At 43.3% G+C, this 19,872-nt stretch overlaps 1 protein-coding gene across 1 annotated transcript in view; it reads right to left on the bottom strand.

The window, feature by feature from the left end:
• The window catches only part of LOC128686205 (uncharacterized), a 42,813-nt gene extending 23,225 nt beyond the window's left edge, over positions 1-19,588 (bottom strand). The window contains exons 1-3 of the mRNA XM_053773026.2: positions 19,269-19,588; positions 1,830-2,111; positions 1,519-1,618 (exon numbers count right to left, since the gene is read on the bottom strand). Coding sequence (XP_053629001.2) covers positions 1,519-1,618; positions 1,830-2,111; positions 19,269-19,326 — 440 coding nt within the window. The 5' untranslated portion in view covers positions 19,327-19,588. The remainder of the gene's footprint in view (positions 1-1,518; positions 1,619-1,829; positions 2,112-19,268) is intronic.
• Between the last annotated feature and the right edge of the window lie 284 nt (positions 19,589-19,872).

The raw sequence follows: 19,872 nt of genomic DNA, 5'->3' as shown, positions 1-19,872 counted from the left end.
CTGGAGTTATATAAGGCTCCATCCTGTCACTTCAACTCCATATTGTTACCGACTATGGAACAATACTCTTCTCCAGACTGAGGGACTGATAACCTCAAAACTTCAAGGGTGATTGACTGATTACATCGTCTTCAAGTATCTTCAGTTTCTATCAATTTTTCTGTACTCGACTGAAGAAGCCTACTGTGTAGGCGAAACGTTTCGAAATAAAGATACCTGACTGTTACATATGTGTCTTACCTAACAACAGGAACAACTGTAACACAGTGACAGTAATGCACCAGCAGGAACAACTGTGACACAGTGACAGTAATGTACCAGCAGGAACAACTGTAACACAGTGACAGTAATGCACCAGCAGGAACAACTGTGACACAGTGACAGTAATGCACCAGCAGGAACAACTGTAACACAGTGACAGTAATGCACCAGCAGGAACAACTGTAACACAGTGACAGTAATGCACCAGCAGGAACAACTGTAACACAGTGACAGTAATGCACCAGCAGGAACAACTGTAACACAGTGACAGTAATGCACCAGCAGGAACAACTGTGACACAGTGACAGTAATGCACCAGCAGGAACAACTGTAACACAGTGACAGTAATGCATGTTACGTTATGTTGCTATTCCTTATACTTTGACAGTAAGGTTCTCACTATATGTTCTAGTGTGGGGTAGCTTTTACATAAAGGCCTTATGTCTAGGGTAATACATACATTATGACTTATCATCCTCAGTGTCTCTGATCCTTTCACCAGCCCTCTTCACAGGTTATTTAAACTACTACTATAAAAATATAACTGTATTCTAAATAGATATGTACAGAATATACAATTACAGCATTCACATATTCAAAACATAAGCCTGCATACCCCTTAGCTGCTCTCCTAGGACAGTCCACATGGTGCATTTCAACAATGCCCTTCTCTCTTCTTGACATAACTCTGGGCTAACTAGTGTTTTGACACACTTTAGTCACCCTGGGTATGGTGGCCACAACTTAAGTTATAAAACTCACCCCTGGAGCACATATAATGCCCAAAAGAAATAGAAGGATCCAGAGGTCCTGCCAGCTTGGAGTCCACCAACAGAGAGAGAGAGAGGGGGAGAGGGAGGAGCCTAGCTAAGCTCCTCCCACACTCACCAAAACAAAAGACTTGCCAAGCACAATTCTCCAGTTACCACAATTCTACCACACCTTAATTTTACTTTTACAAAAAGAATTACAACTTTATAAACTACTTATTTAAATTGTGTGCTTGTGTGTCTATAGTATTACCTATTATATTGAGAAAAACAGGCTTGACTCAGCTGCCTTACAGCCATAAGAGTGATCTGCCCTTATGACAATTAGACCTGAGTCCCCATCAATTCAATATAATTAGGTATCCCAGAGTAACTTACAGATACATAAATGCATGTTGGGTCCCATAGCCCCATAACAATGCACCAGCAGGAAAAACTGTAACACAGTAATAGCATCATATCACCTTTTCAGTGATAAATAACTTACCCCGCAGCACACTTGGGGTTTACAACAGGGCCGTTCCACATAAATTCTATAAAGCTACCTGTGATGTTGCCGACAACGAAATCAGCAGGTGGTCCAGGAACTGTTTGAGAAAGGAACATAGGCATTAGTTCCTTATTAGTGTGTTGACTTAGATAACTGAAGAACATTGTTAGATACCTGACGTTAGTTTAGTAATCATGTTTCACTTGTGTTAGTTGTACTGTTAGTGCTTCACTTGTGATAGTTATTGTTATTTTTTCACTTTTGTTAGTATATCGTTAATATTTCATATTAACACACACAAAACTTACCTTCATCAGCAGCAAAAGCAACGGTGGTAGCTACGTCTCCAGTGTATGTGCCATTCTCTGGGTTATCAAAATAAGGCGTCAGCTCGAACTGTCCTCCCTCACAAGCCTCAAGGTCGTTGAGAGGAGCAGAGCAGTGACTCTCAGGGCAGTAGATGTCCAGAGACAAGTCCTCGTGAAGAACGAGGGTGTACTTCACCAGTGGGTCGTCACCCTCTATGAAGTCCCACTCAAGCAGGATAGAACCATACCCACTGTCTGTCTGCTCGAAATTCTCGATGTGGCCTTCGCAGAAAGATTTTTAATCAAAATTACTTACACCACACTGCGTGGCTTCATTCATTTATAAAACATATTACAGGTTAAGAGGAAGAACTAGGATGTATTTCAGTCACTGCGAGAGCCGACAAGAAAAGGTATCAGGGAATTGCATTACACAAGCCTTCTGGACTCTTTTGGATATGTGTGTATATGTGCTCATATGTATGTATTATTGTGTGTATGTATGGACTAATGTACCCTGTTGTTTATGTATACATGTATACTTGTAAACACTGCTACCAGCCGGGGATCGAACCCCCGATATTTTAACATGCCTCCAGGGCCTACCAAAATTTCGAGACGCTATACCCCACTGAGCCATTGATGAGCATTGAAAACTCAGTGGACTAAGGCATCTCGGAATTTTTGCTGGCTCGGGGGGCGTGCTAAATTATCGTGTGTTTGATACCTAGTTAGTCGCAGTGTTGTCATTTGCTTAAAACCACTCGTTCATGAAAGTATTACTATGTATATCTAACACACACACACACCCACCCACCCACGCAGCGAGCGCGCTAGTCACGCCGTCGGTGCTCCGGGAATTTAAGTGTTTTTGAGGGCTACTAAGTGTTCTGCAAGGGTTGCTAAGTGTGTCAGGGTAGTCAACAATCCTAGAAGTGTTTTTTTTAATTGCCTGAGCCACATAAGTATGGGGAGAGCCACAATTTTGAAAGTGATCTGGAAAATAAAAGCGTTGTGGCGCAGGCTAGTGTGTAAGGCGGCGTTGCCAAGTGTCACCCAAGAAAGGTAATAAAGTGAAACAATCGTGTGACCAGTGAAAGAAATACAGTGAATAGGGTACATTATTAACGAGAAGAAATTGAGGTGGATCTATGCCAGGACGTACATCGAGCTGGATCTACGCCAGGACGTCACATCGACCTGGACAATCTACAGTGCTACAGCTGCACTACAAGTACTGTATCACCTATGAGTGGTTGTTTGGGTGTGGGGTCCAGGTTCCAATTAACCGCCAAGCTGAATGTGAATGGTCTAACTCTCATAGCACGATAAAGAATAGGCACTCAAGTATTCAATAAGGTTTAGCAAGTGGTAATCCATTGAACAAGGCGATTAACTCACTATAAGCAGGTCGATATAGGCAACACTGTGAAGGTGGGAGTCAGGTCACAAGAGGTTGTGGACAAAGCGACAACTGAGAATCTACATTACACTCCAAGCACAAGCCACCTACTTTTCAGACACATAATAAACCCACACATAATTCGACACATAATTACACACACACACACACACACACACACACACACACACACACACACACACACACACACACACACACACAAACACACACACACACACACACACACACACACACACACACACACACACACACACACACACATAGCCTTTCCCCTCATAGCCTTTTCCCTCGCCCTCCTTTCTCCCTCTCTCTCTCTTTCTCTCCCTCTCCCTCTCCCTCTCTTTCTCCCTCTCTCTACCCTTTCTCTCCCCCCTCACATTTCTCTCTCTCCCCCTTGGTCTTATCCCTCACCCCCATACTCTCTCCTCTCTCTCCCTCTTTCTACCCTTTCTCTCTCCTCTCTCTCCCTCTTTCTACCCTTTCTCTCTCCTCTCTCTCCCTCTTTCTACCCTTTCTCTCTCCCCCCCCACACCCCCTCCCTCCTCTAGCCTTCTGTCTGTGGTAATAAAAAGAAAAGAAAAAAAAAAAAAAAAAAAAAATGGGTGGCCTTAGAGGACGGAAAACCAGAGATCTGGTAGACGAACCAGGGAGGAAAGACTGTGAGTTAGAGCTCCAAAAAAGGGAGGAAGAGTGGGGAAGGAAGATAGTAGAGCTTGGTAAGAAAATGGAGGAGCGGATAGCTGAAGAGTGCAGGAAGTGGGAAGTACAGGTCTTAGCAGCAGAAGCTAGGATACAGTGCTTAGAAGAGAAACTGCAAAGCCTGAAACAGATTAGAGAGACAAATGACAATTCAGATGTGACATCAGGAAATTCAAAGTCAGGCACAGACAAGGGGATGGTAAGCAACAACGGAGACATGCCATACACGAAGGCCCTATCAGACCCACGTGGGGCCAGGGAAAAGACGATGAGCACACTGAGATCAAACGACAGGTCTGAAGACAATGAAGGAAATTCAAAGTCAGGCGCAGACAAGGGGATGGTAAGCAAAAACGGAGACATGCCGTACACGAAGGCCCTATCAGACCCACGTGGGGCCAGGGAAAAGACGATGAGCACACTAAGATCAAGCGACAGGTCCGAAGACAATGAAGGTTTGTTATATGCAGAGATTCTAACAGCCAACTGCAGTAGCAAGGGACAGCTGGTCAGGAAAGACAGTTCACTGAGAATAGAAGTTTCAGATATGACAGGGACTGAAGGCAAGAACATGTCAATGGAAGGAAATAAAATGCCTCAGAGGAAGCAGATGGAGACTCAGTGGGAGGAGGAAAGGGCGAGGTCAGTTTTTGTGTACGGGCTCCAAGAAGCCAAGGGGGCCAACTTTGAAGAAATAAAACAGGAGGAGAAAAAAATTATTGAAGGCATCATGAAAACAATAGGGGAGGGCAATATGACCCAGGTGACAAATTTTCAGAGAATTGGGTGGTTTGCAAGTGGAATGATACGGCCTGTCAGAGTTACTTTCAAGGAAGAATCAGTTCGAACCAGGATTCTGCAAGAGAAAGCAAGACTGAGGGACAAAGAGGGGTACCAGAGAGTATACCTCGACCGCGACAGAACACAAGAAGAAAGGACTACACTGAAAGAGAGGGTACAGAGACGCAAGGAGGAACGAGAAGCAATGAAAATGAGCAGGACCCAGACACAGGAGGAAGGGCAAACACACCCCACAGAATCTCCCACCAAAAGACTCCACCCGCGACATTCCCAACGCAACTGAGCAACCTATACTACAACCCACTCACTGTTCCCTCTGCCACCAACCCCCATATCACAAACCTCACCCCAACAGCTGTCCCTTATGGGCATTCTGACCCCACCCCCATCAACACAAACCCCACCTACACCACAGCCCCATATAGGCCCCCACCAAGGCTCTCGCTCCCCCAACCCCAATATACTTGCATGACCACAATGATAGAAAAGAAACTAAAGGTTTGGTACACAAACGCGGATGGAATAACGAATAAACATGAGGAGTGGAATGAAAGAATCAGTGAAAAATCCCCAGACATCATAGCAGTCACAGAAACAAAACTCGCTGAGACAATAACAGACACAATCTTCCCAACAGGATATCAGATCCTGAGGAAAGATAGAAGGAGTAGAGGGGGAGGAGGGGTTGCACTGCTCATAAAACACCAATGGGGATTTGAGGAAATGGAAGGCATGGACATGATTGGAGAAAGAGACTACATTGTAGGTACAATTCAGTCCGGAGAACATAAAGTAGTCATTGGAGTGATGTATAACCCACCACAGAACTGCAGGAGGCCAAGAGAGGAGTACGAAGAAAACAACAGGGTGATGGTGGACACACTGGCTGAGGTGGCAAGTTACTGGTAATGGGCGATTTCAACCACAGGGAGATCGACTGGGAAAACCTGGAGCCACATGGGGGTCCCGAAACATGGAGAGCCAAGATGATGGATGTGGTACTTGAAAACCTCATGCATCAACATGTCAGGGACACAAACAGAGAGAGAGGGGAGGATGAGCCAGCAAGACTGGATCTTGTGTTCACCCTGAGCAGTTCAGACATTGAGGACATCACTTACGAGAGGCCCCTTGGAGCTAGCGATCATGTGGTTCTGAGTTTTGACTATATAGTAGAGTTACAAGTGGAGAAGGTAACAGGAACTGAAGGGGACAGGCCAAACTATAAAAGGGGGGACTACACAGGTATGAGAAACTTCCTGCAGGAGGTTCAGTGGGACAGAGAAATGGTAGGAAAATCAGTAAACGAGATGATGGAATATGTGGCAACAAAGTGCAAGGAGGCAGAGGAAAGTTTTGTTCCCAAGGGAAACAGAAATAATAGGAAGACCAAAACGGGTCCTTGGTTTACCCGAAGGTGTAGGGAGGCAAAAACCAAGTGCAACAGAGAATGGAAAAGGTACGGGAGGCATAGGACCCAGGAAAACAAGGAGATTAGTAGAAGAGCCAGAAACGAGTATGCGCAGATAAGGAGGGAGGCCCAGCGACAGTATGAAAACGACATAGCATCGAAAGTCAAATCTGACCCGAAACTGCTGTATAGCCACATTAGGAGGAAGACAACAGTCAAGGACCAGGTGATAAGGCTGAGGAAAGAAGGTGGAGAACTCACAAGAAACGATCAAGAGGTATGTGAGGAGCTCAACACGAGATTTAAGGAAGTATTTACAGTAGAGACAGGAAGGACTCTGGGGGGACAGACCAGATGGGGACACCAACAAGGAATACACCAACAAGTGTTGGACGACATACATACAGATGAGGAGGAGGTGAAGAAACTGCTAAGGGACATCGATACCTCAAAGGCAATGGGACCGGACAACATCTCTCCGTGGGTCCTTAGAGAGGGAGCAGATATGTTGTGTGTACCACTTACCACAATCTTCAACACATCCCTGGAAACTGGGCAACTACCTGAGGTATGGAAGACGGCAAATGTAGTTCCCATTTTCAAAAAAGGAGACAGAAAAGAGGCACTAAACTATAGACCTGTGTCATTGACGTGTATAGTATGCAAGGTCATGGAGAAGATTATCAGGAGGAGAGTGGTGGAGCACCTGGAACGGAACAGGAGTATAAATGCCAACCAGCCCGGATTCACGGAAGGCAAATCCTGTGTCACAAACCTTCTGGAGTTTTATGATAAAATAACAGAAGTAAGACAAGAGAGAGAGGGGTGGGTTGATTGCATCTTCTTGGACTGCAAGAAGGCCTTTGACACAGTTCCTCACAAGAGATTAGTGCAGAAGCTAGAGCATCAGGCGCATATAACAGGAAGGGCACTGCAATGGATCAGAGAATACCTGACAGGGAGGCAACAACGAGTCATGGTACGTAATGATGTATCACAGTGGGCACCTGTGACGAGCGGGGTCCCACAGGGGTCGGTCCTAGGACCAGTGCTATTTTTGGTATATGTGAACGACATGACGGAAGGGTTAGACTCAGAAGTGTCCCTGTTTGCAGATGATGTGAAGTTAATGAGGAGAATTAAATCTGATGAGGACCAGGCAGGACTTCAAAGAGACCTGGACAGACTGGACACCTGGTCCAGCAAATGGCTTCTCGAATTTAATCCTGCCAAATGCAAAGTCATGAAGATAGGGGAAGGGCACAGAAGACCACAGACAGAGTATAGGCTAGGTGGCCAAAGACTGCAAACCTCACTCAAGGAGAAAGATCTTGGGGTGAGTATAACACCGAGCATGTCTCCGGAAGCACACATCAATCAGATAACTGCTGCAGCATATGGGCGCCTGGCAAACCTGAGAACAGCATTCCGACACCTTAGTAAGGAATCATTCAAGACACTGTACACCGTGTATGTCAGGCCCATACTGGAGTATGCAACCTGTTTGGAACCCACACTTGATAAAGCACGTCAAGAAACTAGAGAAAGTACAAAGGTTTGCAACAAGGTTAGTTCCAGAGCTAAGGGGAATGTCCTATGAAGAAAGATTAAGGGAAATCGGCCTGACGACACTGGAGGACAGGAGGGTCAGGGGAGACATGATAACGACATATAAAATACTGCGTGGAATAGACAAGGTGGACAAGGACAGGATGTTCCAGGGAGGGGACACAGAAACAAGAGGCCACAATTGGAAGTTGAAGACACAAATGAGTCAGAGAGATAGTAGGAAGTATTTCTTCAGTCATAGAGTTGTAAGGCAGTGGAATAGCCTAGAAAATGACGTAGTGGAGGCAGGAACCATACACAGTTTTAAGACGAGGTTTGATAAAGCTCATGGAGCGGGGAGAGAGAGGGCCTAGTAGCAACCGGTGAAGAGGCGGGGCCAGGAGCTAGGACTCGACCTATGCAACCACAAATAGGTGAGTACAAATAGGTGAGTACACACACATGCACACACCCACATACACACATACACACATACACACACACACACACACACACACACACACACACACACACACACACACACACACACACAAACACACACACACACACACACACACACACACACACACACACACACACACACACATACACACACACACACACACACACACACACACATACACACACCCACATACACACATACACACATACACACACACACACACACACACACACACACACACACACACACACACACACACACACACACACACACACACACACACACACACACACTGTAAGTGCGGTAAGTCCCAGGAGGTTGGGGGTCAGGTCACAAGAAGGTGTGGGCAGCCAAGGACCACTGAGACTTACCTTAAACGCACAAGCCACCTACCTTTCAATACATAATAAACCCACACATAATTCCACACACAATTACACACAAAATTACACACTCACACACACACACACACACACACACACACACACACACACACACACACACACACACACACACACACACACACACACACACACACACACACACACACACACACACACACACACACACACACACACACACACACACACACACACACACACATACACTCCCCCCCTCACCACCGACATCTCACTACTTCCCCTGATCCCTCCCCTCCCTCGATCACCCTCCCCTCCCCCGTTCACCCTAAACCCTCCCCACCCCTCCCCACTCAGCTCCCACATAGCCACAGTTCCTCCACTACTTCCCCCCCCACACTCTGACACACACACTACTAACCTAACATACAGAACTACTGAGGCAATCAGGATAAAACAAAAATGGGTTGCCAGAGAGCAACAAGAAAAACCAAGGGACAGGAGGAGGAAAATGCAAAGGAAGATTGGGCAGCAGAGCTCATAAAAAGGGATCATGAATGGGAAAAGAAACTAGAAGAACTTAGCATGAGAATGGAAGAGAGGATAGATATGGAAAGCAGGAAGTGGGAGGTGCATGTCAAAGCAGCAGAAGCTAGGATACAGAGTTTAGAAGAGGAATTGAAAAATCTGAAACAGCCTAAAGAACTAAAGAACATTTTGGGATTGACAACAGAGACTGCTACCTCAGCCACAAATAAGGGGACTGTAAGGAAAGAAGGGGCACAGCTGCATGGAGATGCTCTATCAGAGGAGACTGTAGCAAATGAAAGAGCTAAGCTTTATGTGGAGGCCCTAACAGACAACAACAGAGCCCAAGGAAAGCCGAGAAGGGAAAATGACAGGCCACTGAGCCCAAGTACATTAGCCAGTGAAACTGATGAAAGGAAAGCTGCAGTGGAGGAAACCAAATTAAATGAGGGGATACACAGGGATATGCAGTGGGAGAATGAAAGGGTGAGGTCAGTCTTTGTGTATGGGCTCCAGGAAGTCGAAGGGGAAACATATGAAGCAAGAAAACAAGGGGAAAAAAAGGCAATTGAAAGCATCATGAAAGCAATAGGAGAAGACGATATGACCCAGCTGGAAAATTTTCGGAGAATAGGGGGGTTTGTAAAAAAAAAGAACCCGGCCAGTGAGAGTGACCTTCAAGGCAGAAGCGACTCGGACCAGGATCCTGCAGGAGAAAGCACGATTAAGGGACATGACGGCATACAGGAGGGTGTATCTCGACCGCGACAGAACACAAGAAGAAAGGAAGAAACTGAGAGAGATGGTACAAAGGCGAAAGGAGGAAAGAGAGGGAATGGAGAAGACAGACAGGAGATCCCAGACCCAGGAAGAAGATCAAATACAGCCTCCCTCACAACTTTCTATAGAAGCCTCCCAACCAGGTCAACCCCAGTGCAACCAAACACTCTAAATCAAAACACCCATGCCACATCCAATGCCCCCACCCACTACATTACAAACTTCACCCCCACAGCAACAACCCATAGTTCCTTACCAGGTCTCCCACTTCCCCAACCCCAATATACTTCCCAGACCACAGTCTTAGAAAAGAAGTTGAAGGTGTGGTATACAAATGCAGATGGAATAACAAACAAGTATGAGGAGTGGCACGAAAGAATCAGACATCCCCAGACATAATAGCACTCACAGAAACAAAACTCACCAGAATAATAACAGATTCAATCTTTCCATCCGGATATCAAATCTTCAGGAAAGACAGAGGGAGGAGAGGGGGAGGAGGAGTTGCACTGCTCATTAAAAACCAGTGGGGTTTTGAGAAAATGGAAGGAATGGATGGCATGGGCGAAAGGGACTACTTAGTAGGAACAATCCAGTCTGAGGGACATAAGGTGATAATTGCAGTAATGTACAACCCACCACAGAACTGCAGGAGGCCAAGAGAAGAATACGATGAGAGCAACAGAGCAATGATCAACACACTAGCCGAGGTGGCCAGGAGAGCACACATGGGGGGAGCAAAGTTACTAGTTATGGGTGATTTCAATCACAAGGAGATTGACTGGGAAAACCTGGAGCCCCATGGGGGTCCCGAAACATGGAGAGCCAAGATGATGGATGTGGTACTGGAGAACCTCATGCATCAACAAGTTAGAGACACTACCAGAGAGAGAGGAGAGGATGAACCAGCAAGGTTGGACCTTGTATTCACCATGAGTAGTTCGGACATCGAGGGTATCATGTATGAAAGGCCCCTGGGAGCTAGTTATCATGTGGTTCTGTGCTTCGACTACATAGTTGAGCTCCAAGTGGAGAGAGTAGCAGGAATAGGCTGGGAAAACCAAACTACAAAAGGGGGAACTACTCAGGCATGAGGAACTTCCTTCAAGACATTCAGTGGGAGAGGGAACTGACAGGAAAACCAGTACAAGAAATGATGGACTATGTAGCAACAAAATGAAAGGAGGCAGAGGAGAGGTTTGTTCCCAAGGGAAACAGAAATAATGGGAAGAACAGAACGAGTCCTTGGTTCACCCAAAGGTGTAGGGAGGCAAAAACTAGGTGTACTAGAGAATGGAAAAGGTACAGAAGACAGAGAACTCATTAAAATAAAGAAATCAGCCAAAGAGCCAGAAATGAATATGCACAGATAAGAAGGGAGGCTCAGAGACAATATGAAAATGACATAGCATCAAAAGTAAAGACTGACCCGAAGCTGTTGTACAGCCACATCAGAAGGAAAACAACAGTCAAGGACCAGGTAATCAGACTGAGGAAGGGTGATGGGGAATTCACAAGAAACGACCGAGAGGTATGTCAGGAGCTCAACACGAGATTTAAAGAGGTATTTACAGTGGAAACCAGTAGGACTCCAAGAAATCAGAACAGGGGGGCACACCAGCAAGTGCTGGATGAGGTACATATAACCAAGGAGGAGGTGAAGAAGCTGCTATGCGAACTTGACACCTCAAAGGCGGTGGGACCAGACAACATCTCTCCATGGGTCCTTAAAGAGGGAGCAGAGATATTGTGTGAGCCATTAACAAAGATCTTCAACACATCATTTGAAACTGGGCAACTCCCTGAGGTATGGAAAATGGCAAATGTAGTCCCAATTTTTAAAAAGGGAGACAGACATGAGGCACTAAACTACAGACCTGTATCACTAACGTGTATAGCATGCAAGGTCATGGAGAAGATCATCAGGAGGAGAGTGGTGGGGCACCTGGAAAGAAACATGTGTATAATTGACAACCAGCACGGTTTCAGGGAAGGAAAATCCTGTGTCACAAACCTACTAGAGTTTTATGACAAGGTGACAGAAGTAAGACAAGAGAGAGAGGGGTGGATCGACTGCGTATTTTTGGACTGCAAGAAGGCTTTCGACACAGTTCCTCACAAGAGGTTACTGCAAAAGCTAGAGGACCAGGCACACATAACAGGAAAGGCACTGCAATGGATCAGAGAATATCTGACAGGGAGGCAACAACGAGTCATGGTACGCGACGAGGTGTCAGAGTGGGCGCCTGTGACAAGCGGGGTTCCACAAGGGTCAGTCCTAGGACCTGTGCTGTTCTTGGTATACGTGAACGACATAACGGAAGGGATAGACTCAGAAGTGTCCTTGTTTGCAGACGATGTGAAGTTAATGAGAAGAATCGAATCGGACGAGGATCAGGCAGGACCCCTGCAACCACAAATAGGTGAGTACAAATAGGTGACTACATACACATACACATACACACACACACACACCAGTGAAGAGGCGGGGCCAGGAGCTGAGTCTCGACCCCTGCAACCACAATTAGGTGAGTACACACACACACACACACAAACACACACACATACACGCACACATACACATACACATACACACACACACACACCAGTGAAGAGGCGGGGCCAGGAGCTATGGCTCGACCCCTGCAACCACAACTAGGTGAGTACACACATACACACACACACACACACACACACACACACACACACACACACACACACACACACACACACACACACACACACACACACACACACACACACACACACACACACACACACACACGTACTCATATACAACAGGCCTAGTGTCTAATCGACATGTGCTTAGGACAAAATGGTAACAAAATGGTAACTAACACACACACACACACACACACGTACTCATATACAACAGGCCTAGTGTCTAATCGACATGTGCCTAGGACAAAATGGTAACTAACACACACACACACACACACACATATATATATATATATATATATATATATATATATATATATATATATATATATATATATATATATATATATATATATATATATATATATATATATATATATATATATATATATATATATATATATATATATATATATATATATATATATATATATATATATATATATATATATATATATATATATATATATATATATATATATATATATATATATATATATATATATATATATATATATATATATATATATATATATATATATATATACCACCTCTATAGCTGGAATGGGGACCCTCATCCTCGGAGAAGACAATAAACGTACCTCAGAAAAAACTCAAGGTTCTCCCCGGAGCTGTTTGAATATTTTCTTCTCCTACCACCCCCTATATATATATATATATATATATATATATATATATATATATATATATATATATATATATATATATATATATATATATATATATATATATATATAAAAAGATGGGGTGGTAGAGGAAGTGGAATATTCAAACGGCTTCAGGAAGAAATCCAAATATTTTTCCTTGAAGCCTTTTTATCCACTTCTCCGAGGCTATGGGTCCCACAATTTACACCAGAGGTGGACCCCATTATATATATACATCTATATATATATATATATATATATATATATATATATATATATATATATATATATATATATATATATATATATATATATATATAAAATCATTAACCAAACTGTGGCTGGCCGAGATTCGATCCCGCATCACATTGTCTAGCACCTCATCAGACACTACACAACGTTTGATATGTTCTAACCATTGTAGCCAGTGAGCCTACATGCCTAATTCTCATAGTTTCCGCCAGAGACCAGGCCTCTAGGTGGGCATTCCAGCCTGTCCACCCCTGCCTCTCTCACTCTCTCAGTGGCCTTCACTCAGTCAACACGGCCTACTCATCTTTCCCTCGCTGGCATAGCCCCTTGGAGCCATGGGCACAAATATATTGCCTGTTTACCCAGATATCGCAAATAAAGTAAGAAGCCTTTATCATTACTCCCCACTACCGGGAACGACCCAATAACCATTTTCGTAAACACTCTGACAGCGGTGCCTCACAGCAAGTGTTTGCCTGGAGAGAGGAAGAAAGAGGAATGAAGTTGTCTTCACTTCAATGTCCCATACAAGAAGCATTCGTCTCTCTACGAGTTATCCTGATGTCGTGTCTGCAAGTCTCAGCATCCAGACTGAGGTACATGCAGGATCCAGGCCGAAATTTGCCGATTTTTTTCAATAAATTAAGTGGCGTCCCTGCGACTCCACACCACAGCGCCCCACACTGTTTCTCAAGTCACATGTTCAGCATCACTTGTATGTTGCTGCTGTTGTTTTTCAGCTCAGCACAGGTATTTCAGCAAGTCAGAGGTGAGTTTGTGGTGATTTCTGTGTCCATTGTGAGTGTTTCTCCCCGTGTTTGTGGGTGTAAGAGGAGGAAGTGGCCGATCCTTGACTCACCCATGCTCGCCCTACTGTACTGATGATTGAGAGAAGATATATGTCATGTGTTATTTAATATCTCACATTCAGTGTTCTCACATGTTTGTGTATAGCTTAGTGTCGATTTTCGCACAGAGAAGCGCCATGTTGTAACCTCATGTGCAGAAGGTGTGTGCAGTTTTCTGTGTGTCCTGTGTGGTCTTGAGCCCAGCTGTGTGTGGACCACAGGTCTGCGCCTGGACCACTGTGTAGCACCTCGTGTTACTTGTCACCCAGTGTGACCCGCACGTTTAATAGCTGACATTAGTCAGCCCCTTGTACAGAAAACTTTTTATGTTTGCCACTCGTGATGCCCTGCAGAATCGTACCCGCTACGATCAGGGCCGGATTACCGCATAGGCAAACTAGGCATTTGCCTAGGGCCCCGCGCATTTGGGGGCCCCGCAGTCCAAGGGGTTCAGGGGCTCATCCAAGACTGCACACATGGTGCAAGTGCATTATCAACAACTAGGTGGTCAGCGCAGCATGATGCAACACATGCTCTGAAAGACAGCTTTGCTGAAATACGTTCTGCTTTGATCCAAATAGCAGAGGATGAAGACCAGACAGCAACTACAAGAAGCGAAGCAGCCAGCTTAGCATCAAAATTGGAAGATTTTGAATTGGCCTTACTCTGTGTGCTTTGGGACTGTATACTGGAACGGTTAAATGCCACGAACAAGACACTTCAGAAAATTGAAATTGAAATGGCTACTTGTGCTAACCTCTATGCAGGCTTAGTGGAATTTGTAATGTTTGAAGAGAAAGCTAAACTGCTGGTGAAAGACTACAGTTACCGGGCTGATCATCAGCGGTCAAGGAAGAGGAAACGCAATTTTGAAGAGCCAGACAATGAAATTGTGTTGCTACCAAGGCAGAAATGTAAGACAGCTACATACTTTGTCATTCTGGATTCACTGATTACAGAATTGGTGAAAAGAAAAGAAATCTACCAGAATCTCAATGACAAGTTTGGATTTCTGTTCAAAATTACTACTATGCCAGATGCAGAATTGAGAGAAGCTGCATTAAAGTTGCAACAACACCTTTCAGCAGATGTTCAGGACACATTTATTGAAGAAATAGTTCATTTTTCTGGGTATATGAATCAGATTAAAGCTCCACCTGAAAAATGTGCGCCCTCAGCTGCTTTGAAACATTTAAGAAATGCAGGTATCTCAGAAACCTTCCCTAATGTTGACATAGTGTATCGCCTTTACCTAACACTTCCAGCTACTAACTGTGAAGGAGAACATTCATTTTCTGTTTTGAATAGAGTAAAAAACCAGCTCCGTTTAACAATGAGCCAAGACAAATTGTGTAACCTAGCCTTGTTGACCATTGAGTCTGATCTAACAAGAAATATTGATTTTCAGAATATAATTGATGATTTTGCCAATATGAAATCCAGAAAAAAGTTTATTTAAGAAGTGCCTGTGAATATAAACAATTCTTTACTTTCTTGAGTTTGTATGATTTGATAGTCTTATGCATGATGCAATGATAACAATAATGGTCAGTGATTTATAAAGGGAATAATAGTGCTGTAGTGGTTATGCTGAATATAATAGGTACATGATGTCACTACTTTAATAGCCTAATCTAGTAATACTATGCTGTCTTGAGTTTATTCTCTTTAAAATGCATGATTTAACAAGATAGTTATAATGGCTGTTGGTAAATGGTTTTGGTTGTCTTGATGTACTTTCCCTATTAAATTTAATCTAAATAGCCAGAATGTATTTAATTAGACCTTAAACAGGCTCACCCCGACCCACCTCCCCCCCCCCAAGCTGGAAGGGGTCGCTTCGCTTACCCATAACTCAAAGGGGCCCCGCCAATCTGAATAGCCTAGGGCCCGGAGACTTCTTAATCTGGCCCTGGCTACGTTTCCCATCAAGATTTGTTTCACTTCACTTCTTGACCTTCAGAGCAGTTATATGTAGAGGACCAGTCTGGGGATGCTTAGACTAACCTCTGCTGTAACTCCAACTGCCGAGAGAATGACGCTCGTCAAGCTGCAGTTAGCGCTGTCAACAGGCGCTGTGTCAGCCTTGTGTCATAGCTTCAGTGAGCAGCCTGCACAAAGATGTCACTTTGACTGTTAGCCTTCTCACTGTAGTATTGTGTATGATGTTACGACTTTCAGATGTTTTGCTTGAGTCATCCCTGCCACGACTCATTCCACACTCGCCGGCATTAACAGCCCCAGCGACAGTACCAGTCGAGAAATGTCCTCCTCAGTCGCTTGCCAGAAGAAGTCCTGCCCAGTTGCTGAGTACTGACAATGCCTCACAAGAGGGCACCAGAAGGTTGTGCCCCTGGTTGAGTGAACCCTGCAGCAAATACTACTATGACTGCTTCACCACTCCAGAGGAGACCGTACCCTGTTATGTCACAGCTCAGCTGCAGTGATGTCTCCTATATTGCAGTATCTGTCCAGACGCAGGAAGGCGTGCAGTGATGCCCCTCGATGCTCACTGCCTATGACCTCGAAGCTTTTTTTTAGCACACCCACACCTTTTTTTTTCTTCCCATCCTGTAGTAAGTTTCTTTTTCCATGTCCATATATATATATATATATATATATATATATATATATATATATATATATATATATATATATATATATATATATATATATATATATATATATATATATATATATATATATATATATATATATATATATATATATATATATATATATATATATATATATATATATATATATATATATATATATATATATATATATATATATATATATATATATATATATATATATATATATATATATATATATATATATATATAAGCTGGCCTAGCAAAATGTAGCCAGTGAGCCTACATGCCTAATTCCCATAGTTTCCACCAGAGGCCAGGCTTCTCGGTGGGCATGCCAGCCTGCCCACTCCTGCCTCTTTCTCACTCTCTCAGCGGCTTTCACTCATTCAACAAGGTCTACTCCTCTTTCCCTCACTGGCATGGACCTCTGGGACCATGAGCACAAACACACTGCCTGTGTACCCCACGACATTGCAAATAATGTAAGAAGCCTCCAAAGCCTTTATCATTGAACCCCGCCTGCAACAACGTGACAATAACCTTTTCATAAACACCATTACTCAACCAGTCCTACAGAAACATGAGTCTAGTGAACTAGACTTGCTTCATGTTGCGAGGACATATGTGGTTATGGTAAACTCAGAGCTAATTCCAGTCTACCAGCCTCCAGAAGCAGTCTATGAAATGAAATCAAGTGATTTTGAAACATAAACCAAGCTGCAACTGGCCAAGATTCGATACCGCGTCACATTGTCCAGCCCCGTGAGTAGCCACGCAACGTACACGATCCTCTAACCATTACTTTACACTTGTTTCATGATTTCATTAATATATAGACTGCTTGTGGAGGCTGGTATTCAGACGGGAGTAGACTGAAATTAGCTCTGAGTTTACCATAACTACATATGTCCTTGCAACATAAAACAAGTCTAGTGCACTAAACTCATGTTGTTTGAAGGATTAGTAGTGTAATGGTCAGAGCATCGCGTATGTTGCATGGCTTCACACGGGGCTAGACAATGTGATGTGGGATCGAATCTCGGCCAGACGTATTTTCTTGTGCATATTTATGCATGTGTCTATGTTTCTTCATATTTATAGTTTTGCACATAAATTCATGTATGTACATGAATGAGTGTATGTATGAGTGTGCACATGCATTGTCTATGCATGTAAACTTTTGTAAATGAATGTTCAAATTAACGTGTCCACATTTATTTATTTATATGTATATCATATAAGTGCATAAATTTATGTATGCAAATGTATACGTGTCCGTATGAATACTTTAATGTATGTATATGTGCGCTTATGTATACTTGTGAGTCAATAAACTGAACACACAGGTCATACTTGCTGAGTGATTTCCGTAGATTTTCATCCTAACTAAAACTATTGAAACGGCTGCCTAAGAAATCCCATTTGTTTCCTTGAAGCCTTTTTTTATCTACTTCTCACAGGCATTTTTTTTTATCCACATTTCCGAGGCTGTGTTGTACTAGAGGTGGATCACTGAACACTGATATTTAAAAAAAAAAATTCTCCGATAGGTTTGTTTTGTTGATATCGCAGAAACCAATAATCTGATCATTAAGAATCTTATACAAGTTTTCACATTCTGAGTGTCCATTGTTCAATACCTGGCATGTTTCCTTACACCTGCTGCCACTGTTCATCTAGCAGTTAGTACGTACCTGGGTGTCAGTCCTTGGGGGTGATAGTACACCTTGAATAGTTATCAGACCCTTCACAAACAACTTGAACTGGTCTATATAACACTGACCCGAAAATAACTGCACATACCAATAATTGCATGAATTGTTCCAACGTTACGGTACACTAGCATTGTAAATTGAAAATTGATCAGATTCTAATCTTATAAAAATAAACCTGAGAAAAAATTTAAGTCAACATTGCAAGTTACCCTGTAAGGAATACCTCAAACTGTTTACCTAACACACCCATAATCCAGGACAGTTTTCCTGCTATATTTCACCACACAGGACAGGTTTGTCAAGTAAGGTAATAAGGTTTGCCAGCTAGGAGGCTCCAGCTGGATAATGAGACTTACGTCAGACGTTACACTATCGGTTCAGTAGTTATGGGAGACTCAAATTTAACCTTCCAACAAGACTGCACTTATTATTTATATGAAGACTAACATTTTGGGTGAGTTGTGTGTTTGTCCTTCATTCTGTTTCCTTTTAAGTTTAACACTGACACCAGTATCTCAGTTTCCCATTCAAAAATAAAAACTAAATTAGTAACTGCCGCAGAACTTTTAAGAAATATCTTCAAGTGTTGATTAAATTATGTGTAAAAAGTTTTACCCTCTTGTATTACAACATGTTAAGTGTTGTGAAACATTACGTGTCACCTGGACTCAGTGTTGTGCACACAGTGAACACTGCCACTAAGAACACAAGAATCTTCATAGCGCTGTTGTTGTCTATGGTGAATCTCTGAATGATGTCTCCTCCACTGCTGGCTGCTATGATGATGAAGAGAGGTCTCCACCAGTGTCTGAAGCTTTGGTAGTGAAGAGGGGAGCGCCACTATATTGCTCAACTCAATAATATTGCTCAACTTGATAAACTTTTAAATTTTGGGTAATGTCCTTGAAATGTTTATGAAGATGATGGAGATTCACCTCTGTGCACTGGCAGTAATGGGGAAGAACAACAATGAGGCCGTTTGAAGCAGCTACTGTCATGGGAAACGCCAGGTGTATGTGTGTGTGTGTGTGTGTGTGTGTGTGTGTGTGTGTGTAATCAGTCTTCGGTGTTTAGTGTCTTCATTTGTTTCAAGTTCCACTGGTTGCAACCCAGTCTCGCCTTGGATCTCATTTCACTGTTTGAGAAGAAATATTTTCTACTCTAATTTCAGCATCAGTTTTGTTTACATCTGTGGCGACTTGTTGTTCATGTTATCTGTCCTCATGTGTCTTTCTAAAACGTAATTAATATTGTAAGTTTGAAGAT

This window comes from Cherax quadricarinatus, chromosome 9 (genome assembly GCF_038502225.1).
Source record: "Cherax quadricarinatus isolate ZL_2023a chromosome 9, ASM3850222v1, whole genome shotgun sequence".
NCBI classification, from domain to species: Eukaryota; Metazoa; Arthropoda; class Malacostraca; order Decapoda; family Parastacidae; genus Cherax; species Cherax quadricarinatus.
Note: the sequence above shows the minus strand (reverse complement) of the source record. Positions and strands in the feature narration are given on the sequence as shown.